Genomic DNA, 13,989 nt, shown 5'->3' with positions numbered 1-13,989 from the left:
GATAATGCACAACACTGTCACTGATAATGCACAACACTGTCACTGATAATGCACAACACTGTCACTGATAATGCACAACACTGTCACTGATAATGTACTACACTGTCACTGATAATGCACAACACTGTCACTGATAATGTACTACACTGTCACTGATAATGCACAACACTGTCACTGATAATGTACTACACTGTCACTGATAATGCACAACACTGTCACTGATAATGTACTACACTGTCACTGATAATGCACAACACTGTCACTGATAATGTACTACACTGTCACTGATAATGCACAACACTGCCACTGATAATGTACTACACTGTCACTGATAATGTACTACACTGTCACTGATAATGCACAACACTGTCACTGATAATGCACAACACTGCCACTGATAATGTACTACACTGTCACTGATAATGTACTACACTGTCACTGATAATGCACAACACTGTCACTGATAATGTACTACACTGTCACTGATAATGCACAACACTGTCACTGATAATGTACAACACTGTCACTGATAATGTACTACACTGTCACTGATAATGTACAACACTGTCACTGATAATGTACTACACTGTCACTGATAATGCACAACACTGTCACTGATAATGTACAACACTGTCACTGATAATGTACTACACTGTCACTGATAATGTACTACACTGTCACTGATAATGTACAACACTGTCACTGATAATGTACAACACTGTCACTGATAATGTACAACACTGTCACTGATAATGTACTACACTGTCACTGATAATGCACAACACTGTCACTGATAATGTACAACACTGTCACTGATAATGCACAACACTGTCACTGATAATGTACAACACTGTCACTGATAATGTACTACACTGTCACTGATAATGTACAACACTGTCACTGATAATGTACTACACTGTCACTGATAATGCACAACACTGTCACTGATAATGTACAACACTGTCACTGATAATGCACAACACTGTCACTGATAATGTACTACACTGTCACTGATAATGCACAACACTGTCACTGATAATGTACAACACTGTCACTGATAATGCACAACACTGTCACTGATAATGTACAACACTGTCACTGATAATGTACTACACTGTCACTGATAATGCACAACACTGTCACTGATAATGTACTACACTGTCACTGATAATGTACAACACTGTCACTGATAATGTACTACACTGTCACTGATAATGTACTACACTGTCACTGATAATGTACTACACTGTCACTGATAATGTACTACACTGTCACTGATAATGTACTACACTGTCACTGATAATGTACAACACTGTCATCATATGCGAGGCAGTTCTACCTCTGTTATTCCTGCTGTCAGGTTAATGTTGTAGAAAGTTTCAAAAACCTTTTCTTGACGGATCTGACAATGGCTGCAACTCTCACTTGCGGCCAGAATGAGCGGATTGGGAAGGCATCAATATCAAGGGTGTACCATCCTTCTGTCAGCAGCTTGAAATGGTGGCCGGTTAAATGTTTTGCACTCTGCCAGGATTGGCGTTTTCATTCTTTCCTCGTATACAAGACATGGGGTTAATCTTAAAAATTTTCAGTTATATTCAATATACACCTAGCTTTTATTACATTGAGAAAGAAATTTATCTTTATGGTTTTTGTTGCGTTGTAAACTAATATAACTATAATAATCGAGTGGCTAAAGACAATTGTATGCATTTTTTTTTTTAACGACTGCACACTGTGGCTATAGGAAACTGTGTATATTGTTTAAACAATTACGCATTGTGAATCTGAATCAAGTGTCTTTCCCTGTACAATTTTTACTTACCCTCCTCCCTTCTCAGGTCAAAAATAACATCAACCGGCATGAGTCTATATAGTTGAAAAGAGAGTCAATTTACAATTTTAAACATTTCCGTATTCAGTGACTGTTGATATATATTCGATGAATTCAGAGTTTTTCTACTCCCAGAGCCCGGTTTTGGGCTTGGCTCGTCTGGTGCTTGCCTAGTCAACAAGGCTGTTGCCGCTGGTGGCCTGCTGACACTCATATCCATCACAGCACCTGATAAAGATACTTGTCCAGTTTCCTCTTGTTCCAGCAGTGTTTCTGATACCTAATGTTAAGATGTTGAACAGTCCGAGGCCACGGACGTATTGCCTTATTGTGCCCACTGCACCCCTGTTTTTTACTGAGTATATTTTGCACTTCCTCCCATATCGCTCACCGCAGTATGTTATGGCAGTGTGCAGGTCTGGCATCACACCCTCAAGTAAAGAATGACTAGTTTTGTTTTGGGAGCATTGGTATTATGGACCAGGGTTGCCAGTGTTATTTTCAATAATTGTTAATCTTGTAATATTTCATGTCCAACTGAATATGCCTGGTCTGGTCTAGGACCGCGCCCCGAGTAATAATTCACAGGGAAACATTAGTCTGGTCTGGGACCGCTCCGCGGTCAATAACTCACAGAACCATTAACAAATACAAAACGTTGTCTCCCGTATGCTTGCTATATACAAATTATGGTTACCCTAACGCAGATTAACCAGAATTGGTGTCTAGTTAACCGCCAATAACAAAATAAGGTAGTGTATTAAGTCTGACAATGTGGAACACACAAGTGCCGTATACAGAGTTGATATATCCACGCTCTGGAAGATGGGATGGTGAGAGATAAGAAAGCCTACAGTAAATGAAGGAGACACAAGTGAAAAAAAAAACAACACCTGCATAAAGATGTAATAGACAAATTAAAGCATTTAAACCAAACTAAAGAAGCACACAAGAATTTGTAAGAAAAAAATAAACAAGAAATTGAGAATAATGTTTTTTTCACAAGGTCAAACTCTAAATAACAACATCCATAAAGAACACATAGTGATTATGAAGAAATAAACAAAACACTGAAATAAAGAGTATGTTGAGTAATGCAATCAACATCACAAGGCTAGTAGACACAAGTTTATCAAAACCTCGATCCACACTACGAATTATATTACTGATATTAGCCAGATTCATAACATGGTATATTTATTATAATGGAGAAAGAGCTTGAATTAAGGAGAGATCACAGAAACCACAAAAAATGCAAATATAGCCCGACTTCACAAAGAAAAAACAACAATAAGGGAAAACTATAGGGCAGTACTGCTAACATATCACAACATGAGTGTGTTTAGAGAGATGCTGAGACGTCAACTTACTGAACAAGTAAGAACTTCAAAACCCAAGTCAAGAGACCATACCTTTCAACGATGTGATCACTATCATCACATAAAATTAATAAAAGTGTGTGTGTGTGTGTGTACTCACCTATTTGTGGATGAAGGGGTCGAGTCATCGCTCCTCGCCCCGCCTCTTCAATGTTTGCTACTAGGTCCTCTCTCTCCCTGCTCAATAAGCTTGATCAAACCTCGTCCTAAAACAATGTATGGTTCCTGCCTCCACTACGTCACTTTCTACACTATTCCACTTCCTCACAACTTTATGACTTTATAAATATTTCCTAACTTCCCTTTAACTCATAGGAGTCTTCAACTTCCAATTGTGACCACTTGTTTCTGTGTCTCATCTCTGGAACATCCTGTCTTCGTCCAACTTGTCAATTCCTTGCAGTATTTTATATGTCGTTATCATGTCTCCCATGTCCCTCCTGTCCTCCGCTGTGTTAGTTACCATTTTGTACTAGGCACGTGTCGATTAGACACTAGGCCTGTTGTGTGTGTGTGTGTGTGTATGTGTGTGTATGTATGTATGTATGTATGTATGTATGTATGTATGTATATATATATCTATATACGAGTATATATATATAGTATATATATAAATAGATTATGTATATATATTTATATATAAATAAAACAACCACTGGAATCACCTGTTTACTGTGATCTTATTAATATATATATATATATGTATATATATATATATATATATATATATATATATATTTCTCATCACACACACACACACACACACACACACACACACACACACACACACACACACACACACACACACACACACAGACCTGTGCAACACATCTATCCTCAAAGATTTGTTAAGCTATACCATGAATTAAGGAAAGTTCCTAGATTTCACCTTACGAAAGCAGACAAAGCAAATGCGATAGTAATTATGGACAAAGTAGATTACAGGGGAAAACTAACATTAGAAGACGGTTATATCAACTCCATCCCCGGCTGTTGCAAAATTCATGCATCACTTCCTTCAGAAATTATCGTTAGCTAATGTTTGAGCACCCTGTATATTTTTTGTAAAATGTTACTGACCTTAGTGGCACTGTGTTAGTGTTACTCGTCTACATTGCACAGTGCAGAAGCGTGTTTATCCTTTAAAATCTATACACACGTGATGCAAATCTGCGCAATAAAACAAAGTATTTGGGCGAGACATAAGAAAAAATATACAACAGCAGAGGTGCCATAAGAACAATAAGAAAACAATGTATCAATACCCGTGGTCCAACCTTCCTCCAACAGATCTAAGAAATACTGCCCGATAACAGTCTTTTTGCTCCAAGGAAATTCTCAAGAGGAAACTGGGTAAGTTTTTATAATATGTGCCTGATCAGCCAGGTTATGATGATTACGTGGCCCTGTCAGAGTCACTTTCTGATGAGAGAGTCATCGGGACAGTGTAGGCATGTTGCCGGGATGCACGAGTTGAAAATCTGGAAACCATCCTGAGTGATATGTGACGATGCTCATAACGGTAGGCTTAGGAGACCTGCTCTGTGTCTCTGAGAGTGACAAGTTTTGAAGAATGAAGCCAACTCTCTAATTACCTCTTAAGACCATGTTGTCAAGCATTCCTTCTTTTTCTGTCATACATAAAAAACAGGTATCATAGGCTCTTTCTTCCAGTAACCTTTCTGCGTGCCACTGATAAAGGTCGCACAGTGGCATGTTTTAGCACTTCATTTTTTTCTACTGCACAGATTTGCTGTGGAATTCTTTGGCCTCCTGCATCTTTCGTGAGTGCTTCAACCTCTCTTCCTTCAAGAGGCTGGTCAATAACTACCGACAAAAGAAACCCACTAGAGCTTCTTATCTACACCAGACGCTTGCCTCGCCTTTGTTACTCTTCACTGTCTATAAAAAGAAAGCGTCACTATTCTCAATAATGATACACCATCGTCAGTGTGACACTATCCTTAGTACTTGACACCAATGTCAACAGGAGACACCATCATCAATATAGACAAATATAACTTGGCCTCAGCTCATATTATGGCATAAGTTACCTAACTAGTAAAGTTACATTTGCTATCGATATAGCTTGCATTCATTGACCAAATAAAAAAATAAACCTGAGCCCATTTAACTGAGGAGTAGGAACTGCACAAGGAACAGCAGCAACAGAAAAGGAAGGAGCAGCTGTCGTGGGGGTACGCTGAGGGATTTGGAGTAATAATACACACGTAGGATATCTTGATAGCGTATACGGTAGCAGCAGTAGCACCATCAGCATGAGGCGACAGTAGCATCAGCAGCATCATGAGGCAACAGTAGCAGGAGCATCATGAGGCAGCAGTAGCAGCAACAGCATGAGGCAGTAGCAACAGCATGAGGCAACAGAAGTATCATCAAATTTTCTTCGTAATGTTCAGATTATTTATCACAGATTTATGGCAAAAAACAAATTCTCACTCTGCTTAATTGGCAGAAACCACCCTTGTCGGATAGGCCAAACTCGACGGTTTGGTTTATTCGGCATGATATGTATGTGTTTATATATATATATATATATATATATATATATATATATATATATATATATATATATATATCTAGTGCCGAACAGGTAAAACTGGTCAATTAGCAAGAACTCATTTAAAATTAAGTCAATTCTAAAATTTTCTCTTATACGTTTAAGTATTTTTTTTCATTTATGTTAACGTATAAATTAATAATTTTGTACCAAAAGAACGTTAGAAAACTTACCTAACCATATAATAACAAACGCAATTTAATTTAGCCTAATCCAGCTAAATATTTTTTAGATAAGTTTACAATAATTTAATAATAAACAAACACAATGAAATATATTTAAATATAGTTAGGTTCAGAAAGATTTTTGCGAAATTATTGCATACACACATTTTCCCTTGCCTTATCCGGCGAGAAGTCCGTTGCTATTTAAACCAAAATAGCAAGTTTTACCTATTCAGCACTACATTATGTATATTTAACACGTCAGCTTTTCCCACCGAGGCGGGACGACCCAAAAAGAAAGTAAAAACATTCATTATTCAACACTTTCACCATTACTCGCATATAATCACTGTCTGCAGAGGCGCTCAGATACGACAGTTCAGATGTCCCTCCAAACTGCCAATATCCCAAGCTCCTCCTTTAAAGTGCAGGCACTGTACTTCCCATTTCCAGGACTCAAGTCCGGCTAACCGGTTTCCCTGAATCCCTTCACAAAATATTACCCTGCTCACACTCAAACAGCTCGTCTGGACCCAAAAATCATTCGTCTCCATTCATTTCTATCTCACACGCTCACGCACGCCTGTTGAAAATCCACGCCCTTCGCACACAAAACCTCTTTTATATAAACCAAACGGGCGCGTTTGGCCTAAAAAAAAAAAAAAGGCATTTTCTGCCTTATGTGCAGAGTCAAAATTTGCTTTTGCTATAGCTGCAAAATTCAATTCGAGTATAACGAAAAAATATATAAAACTGATTTTAAGTAACATATGTAAACTGACCTATGAGATATATATATATATATATATATATATATATATATATATATATATATATATATATATATATATATATTTTTTTTTTTTTTTTCAACAAGTCGGCCGTCTCCCACCGAGGCAGGGTGACCCAAAAAAGAAAGAAAATCCCCAAAAAGAAAATACTTTCATCATCATTCAACGCTTTCACCACACTCGCACATTATCACTGTTTTTGCAGAGGTGCTCAGAATACAACAGTCTAGAAGCATACACATATAAAGATACACAACATATCCCTCCAAACTGCCAATATCCCAAACCCCTCCTTTAAAGTGCAGGCATTGTACTTCCCATTTCCAGGACTCAAGTCCGACTATATGAAAATAACCGGTTTCCCTGAATCCCTTCACTAAATATTACCCTGCTCACACTCCAACAGATCGTCAGGTCCCAAGTACCATTCGTCTCCATTCACTCCTATCTTACACGCTCACGCACGCTTGCTGGAAGTCCAAGCCCCTTACCCACAAAACCACTGGGGGGGGTAGAAATCTTTAGCTCAAGCACTTTCACACTTCTCAGTTCGTCATCAGGAGCTGTGCGATGTTACAAGGGAGCAACCAAAGCAGGGAGAGCGATCTCAGAGTAGCGTAGGTGTCACCGGCCACGGTTACCCTTAGACTGGGTTGGTGGTCGGTGCCAACCCAACCCTACTGTCATCCCCCTTCCCTCCATATGAGGTAGGAGGGTTTCTGAGATGTCAAGTATGAAATTATCAGATATAAAAAGCCAGCCCTAAGCTTTTTCTAATCGTTTATAACCGGTCATGTGGTTTGAGAAAAGTTTCTCGTTAGATACTGTAGACATGAATTGCTATTATTCTGTGTGACCTTTTCAAATAATGAAAGAAAGGAATATGATGTGTTCTTTGTCCGTTTAAATGTCCTGCTCTGAGGTACTCGAATGTCCTACTAAGGTACTCAAAAGTATCTCTTCCTAAATATTGTCTACTATTTTTCTCAGTGTCGGTTAATATGACACTGAGAAAAATAGTAGACAATATTTAGGAAGAGATACTTCTGAGTACATCGGTAGAACATTCGAGTACCTCAGAGCAGGACATTTAAACGGACAAAGAACACATTGTATTCCTTTCTTTCATTATAAACGATTAGAAAAAGCTTAGGGCTGGCTTTTTATATCTTATAATTTCATACTTGACACCTCAGAAACCCTCCTACCCCATATGGAGGGAAGGGGGATGATAGTAGGGTGGGGTTGACACCGACCACTAACTCAGTCTAAGAGTAACCGTGGCCGGTGACACCTACGCTACTCTGAGACATCTCTCCCTGCTTTGGTTGCTCCCTTGCAACATCGCACAGCTCCTGATGACGAACTGAGAAGTGTGAAAGTACTTGAGCTAAAGATTTCCACGTCCCGTGGCTTGTCCTGCATAGTTAAGATCGCCCGTCTGCGATTGTTTGCACACACACACACACACACATTATTGTAACCTCGAACGAGTGGTATTTAGAAAACAGCAACACTGCGGGCCAAAACGACATGGGTTCGAGTTCTTGGCTAGTCACAGTGTTGATTAAATACCACTCGTTCATGCTTACAATAATATAAAATAATGCTTGTGGAGGCTGGTACACCAAACGGGGAGTAGAATTAAATTAGCTCAGAATGAAATTATAGGTAAAACTTGCTATTTTGGCTTAAATAGCAACGCTCGTCTTGCCGAATACGGCAAGCAAAAATTTGTGCATGCAATAATTTTGCAAAAATCATTCCTAATTTATTTCATTGGTACTTCTCTAAAATCATTAATTTTTATATCATTAATTTTTATATCAGCCCAAATTCAAGCAAGTATGACAATTCCTCTTTACCCTTATCTAAATATTATTCACTTATATGCTTCACTGTAAACACTAGGTACACATCCCCTACCCTTCCTAATGCTTCCTTCCTTGTTCATCTGCGATCCTGCTTTCCATCTTACTCTTAATTCTGTCAATAATAACTACCACACACCTTACCAGGTACACTCAACAGGCTTATTCCATTATAATTCTTACACTCTCTTGTTCCTTTTGCCTATATACAAAAGAATTATGGATGCTCTGCCAATCCCTAGGTACCTTCCCCTCTTTCATACATTAAATAAAAGCACCAATCATTACAAAACTATATCCTTAATTGCTTTTAACATTTATATTTTGATTCCATCAAGCCCAGCTGCTTTACCTCTTTTCATTCCACCCACAGCCACTCATACCTTCCCCACACTCATGTCTGACTCTTCCTCACTCCTAAGTGATTTTATACCTCTCTGGCCAATGCATGAAATCACAGCTTCCTTATTTTCATCAACATTTAACAGCTCCTTCCAATACCTCCAACTCCCCATCTAATAACTCTCCTTTTGTATTTTTAACTGTCAAATCCAATCGTTCCCTAGGCTTTATCAATTTATTAATCTCACTCTAAAACTTTTTTCTGCTCAGCAAAATTTTTTTACAGTATCTCACCCACTCTCTCATTTGTTCTCCTTTTACATTCTTTCACCTCTCTTTTTCTCTCCATATACTCCTCCCTCCTTATATCACTTTTACCCTGTATAAACCTCTCATATGCTAAATTACTACTCTTAATACTCTCTTTACCTCATCATTCCACCAATCGTTCTTCTTCCCTCCCGCACCCACTTTCCTGTAAATACACACTTCTACCGAACAATAAAACTGCATTTTTTAAAATCTACCTCATACCTCAACCTCACTGCCCATATATATATATATATATATATATATATATATATATATATATATATATATATATATATATATATATATATATATATATATATATATATATATATTGCCGATTAAGTAAAACTTGCGATTTTGGCTTAAACAGCAACGCACTTCTTGCCGAATAGGGGAAGTGCAAATTTGTGTATGCAGTAATTCCGCAAAAATCATTCTGAACCTAATGAAACCTTAGTAAAACTTACCTAACCTTATTATAACAATCGCAATTTAATTTAACCTAATCCGACAAAATATATTTTGGATAAGTGTACAATAATTTAATAATACACAAACACAATAAAATATTTTTTTCGTTAGGTTCAGAATGATTGCGAAATTATTGCATACACAAATTTTCGCTTGCCTTATTCGGAGAGAAGAGCGTTGCTATTTAAGCCAAAATAGCAAGTTTTACCTATTCAGCACGACATTACACACACACACACACACACACACACACACACACACACACACACACACACACACACACTATCTCTTGGTCCATACACAATTATACATACGTAATACTGCAAATGGTGTACGATTGAGGCAGCAATCAAGAGGTGAAGAGTATTATTTACTTAACAGATGAACGTTGTGTCAGTATTTGTGTGAACACGACTCGCTTCACACGAGGAACTCCCTGACATAACACTCATCATGCCAAGTAATTTTCAAGGAGGCGCGTGGCACGCTAAATATAATAAAAATATATATATATATATATATATATATTTTACTATATGCGACACATATGACTATTAAGTAAACTGCAGTGTCTGTTACTATGAAAAAAAAGTTAAAATAATAGTTAAATTAAGTAAGAGAGGAGCTCATATAATTAAAGTGATTAAGAACACAGGCGATACTGAGCAGTCGGTGATGACAATGAGAGCTTACGGATAGAGGTGGTGGTGAGGATAGAGGAGGGTGAACTCTAGTGGTGGTGGTTGCAGGGGTTCAGTGTTGAAATACTGCTGAATATACTGTTGGTGGTCTGCGTGTTTGACGGCAGGCACAGGGGGCTGTGGTCGTGCCACATTCAGTCCCTCCGTCAGGGGCTGATAAAACACACCGCTCGCCAGCTTGGGAGATGCTGCCGGAGGCGTCACCGGCGGGATGCTCTCGCTTAGATCCTGACTTCGCCGTTTGCTTGTCTTCCCGTCCCTGTTTCTTAACATTGCTATAAATGTTTTCTGGTAGGGCGCGGGCGTGATATTCTTCCCTTTAGGTAGCGTAGGCGGTTTTTCCCCGCGGGCTTTGCGTGCAGCATGGTCATGGTTGGTGATGGGAGCTGTAGCGTACTTCTTCTTCCTCTCCTCGAAGGTCTGGTGACCAATGTGGTGGTCGAGGTGGGACTCGGAACCGTGAAAGGAGGAGCGCCTGGGAGGGGAAGGCAGCCGGTCTCGGTGTTGTGCGTGAGGTCTCAGCTGCGCACCCTCAACACCTGGCAGGTGCTCCACACTGTTCTTCCTCCGAGTGAACATTGAAACACCTTTAGGACTTGCACGAAATAAACTCGAGTTTCACTTGCACTAACATCAGAGTACAGTATTACTTGGGCGTTAATTATTGTTGAGCACACTCCTGGCCACTATCTCTCTCATAAACTGGGCTCTTATCATTAAGCTACAACATTTTTAACAAATTTTATTTTCATTGACAATTTTACGTTATTTCAAACCTTACTCACTTCGGCATAGGTAAATTTTCCCAAATTATTAATTTGTGTAATTTGAAACCTTGAAAAACAATTCTTGGTTTAAGAGGATGAACCAGCTAAGAGGGAGTGAAGTGGAGAACGGTAGTAGATAAGCACACGCATAGTGTAGCGATCTGACATTACCGCACACTCATCACTGAGGGAGCCTCGCTCTGCACTACCACCTGTTACAGTGCCAAATTTTCCAGGGCAAGAGAGTGAGCCTGGTGGTACTGGGTGCAGGAAAAGAGAGAGGAAAAAAAGCGAGAGCGAGGGAGGGTGTGTTGAGAAGCACCAGCGTAGTGGAGACTGACGACACCGGGGCAGGCAGGCAGGAAGCATTCAGTGATAAGCTTTGCTGCTCCTACTACAATACATGCTCCTACCCACAACCCGCTTGGAATACTCTCCTTTAATACTACACCGTATCTCCCTCACCAATACCTATGGGCATACAATACCATAAACACCACTATTAGGACATATAATGACTGGCGCTCCGTGAGGGCTCAAAAAAAAAAAAATTACAAGGTTAAATCTAGGAAATTCCCAATGTTACTAAGGCTTTCCATCTTAATACAGTAATTATCCTCAAAACATGACGCTACTTACAACACTGAATAAAAAAAATATAAGGAAAATGAGTCAATTCGCTGCTTGTTATATAATATGACAAATACTAAGCCGCCTTAACCTGAAAACGAAGACTATTGTGTACTCAATATTTTTAATTAGGTGTGAAATGTTGCGGTTACGGTGTGTAACTTATATCCTACAATAAATTACAGTATTTTCTTAAATATCTTCAAAAGTTAGCAGAGCTGAATGACCGCCACGAGTTTAGCACTTTCATGAACATCATAACTTCAAAGCTGCTTGCAGTGAGCCTTCCCTCACTACCACAGGAGGAAAGAGATCTTTACATACGCTACACACAACCCCTGTTACTACACCCTCAGAGTAATAGTTTTCCCAGTACACCAGCAGTGTAGTGGCTTCCTTCATACTAAATACAGTACTAACTGTTCCTAAGAGTAGAATAGTGACTCCTCAACACAAGAGCAAAAAGGTAGTAGTATCTTGGTTATACCACCATAACAGATCTTTTCCCACCACGACAGTAGTAGTAATCTCCGCTATAATGAGAAGGTAGTGATTGTGCTCACTAAACCAAGGGACGGACACTATCCCACCTGGGGAAAGATGCAGTAAAGAAACAAGCACGACTGTAGAGCACCCCACTTCGCTGGAGTAATGGCTTCCCCATTCCACTCCACCAAGTAGTGGCGGGTTTCCCACTCCACCATAGTGACTCCCTCACCCTTACCACATGGTAAATATCTCCCAGAGTGGATGGGAGGTAGCATCAGTGAACCACAATACCCAGGTACAGTGACGTGAACCGACACCTTCAACACACTCTTCGTTCCACCCCATCATATCCCAACCCAGCACTCAATCATACCCCTGCTCTCCACCACCACCCCAGCCCTCCTCCACCACAACAGGCTCCACCACATCAGGCCCCACCACGGCCATCACTGCCCCTACCACCATAAGCCCACCACCCCAGCCCATCACCACAACCCCTGCCCACTACAACGACCCTTACCCCAACTCCGGCCCCTCCTCCCCCAAGCACACACAATCCGGCAGGAGTGACGCCCCAGCTGTCAGAGGCGGCACTAACCTGGTGCCTTGAAGCTGATAGAGCCACCTGTCCTAACCCGTTAAGCCGCTGTGCCTCCCACCACGGAAAACAACAATAGCTTACCTAACATCAGCAGGATAAAAGCAACACGTTATCCCTCACCAAGATTAAACAGACCACAACAAAACAATAGCAGTGTAACGAGTATATAACAGGAAAACATTATGTTTATAATGGTAGCGGCAGCAGCAGCATCACGAGATTCGACGACCTGCAACGCGGCAAAACCATGTGTTTGCACTACATAATCCACATTACAACAAAAAATATCAATTATTTTTATTATTAGGTTCATGAGGAAGAGCTACAGCCCTAAGATTCATACAGCGCTTCGGGAATGGGAGGTAATGAAGTTTTCTTAGACGTTGAGGCTAGCTCCAATTCCATTGACCAAGAACCCATCACAAGCATCAGTTACTGAAGGTATGTTCAATATTAAAACAACACATATAGCACAATATTCCACATTACAAGAAAAGCCACAATCTTGGTAACAAAAACATTACACAACAGTGACACTAAACTATCTAGATAAACTTCAATTTCGTCTACAGCAGCAACACTTAATAAGAGGTGAATGTGCCTCGTGTGATAAAAGTGTATCAGTAATGTAAATTAGCTATTATACAAGATACACTAACCAATATGTAATCATGTCCAGAATTTCCTTCCCAATCATATATCTTACGAAGTATGAGAAATTTTATCGACTGCCTCCAAAAATATCTTTCAAATATAATAAACTGGCTCTAACAATATCTTTTGAACAAAATCTGTATACTGATATTACAAACACCACTCCCGCATATCGGAGGAAGTGAGAGAGAGAAAATAAGCGACAGGAACTGACTCAATGTTAGAATATATTCAAACAGGCTCAATAACAGAGTAAATCCAAGAACAAACTAGATAGCTGAAATAAACTTACGTGACAGTTATGTACTTGACTAATTTGCTAGGTTTAAAGCCTATCGACTGTACGAGGGTCATTAGGGTTATATTTCATTTGAATATCACCAAACAAGAATGCTTTTATCC

The 13,989-nt window shown here is 39.5% G+C and overlaps 1 protein-coding gene across 3 annotated transcripts in view; it reads right to left on the bottom strand.

Annotated features, from left to right (window-relative positions):
• Positions 1 to 11,482, bottom strand: part of LOC128694634 (rho guanine nucleotide exchange factor 11) — a 542,499-nt gene extending 531,017 nt beyond the window's left edge. Inside the window, exon 1 of one of the 3 annotated variants that reach the window (XM_070095945.1) lies at positions 10,439 to 11,482. In XM_070095945.1, coding sequence (XP_069952046.1) covers positions 10,439 to 11,025 — 587 coding nt within the window. In that variant the 5' untranslated portion in view covers positions 11,026 to 11,482. The remainder of the gene's footprint in view (positions 1 to 10,438) is intronic. The other 2 variants (XM_070095944.1, XM_070095946.1) reach the window with 2 other exon arrangements.
• Between the last annotated feature and the right edge of the window lie 2,507 nt (positions 11,483 to 13,989).

This window comes from Cherax quadricarinatus, chromosome 51 (assembly GCF_038502225.1).
Source record: "Cherax quadricarinatus isolate ZL_2023a chromosome 51, ASM3850222v1, whole genome shotgun sequence".
In the NCBI taxonomy this organism is placed as follows: domain Eukaryota; kingdom Metazoa; phylum Arthropoda; class Malacostraca; order Decapoda; family Parastacidae; genus Cherax; species Cherax quadricarinatus.
Note: the sequence above shows the minus strand (reverse complement) of the source record. Positions and strands in the feature narration are given on the sequence as shown.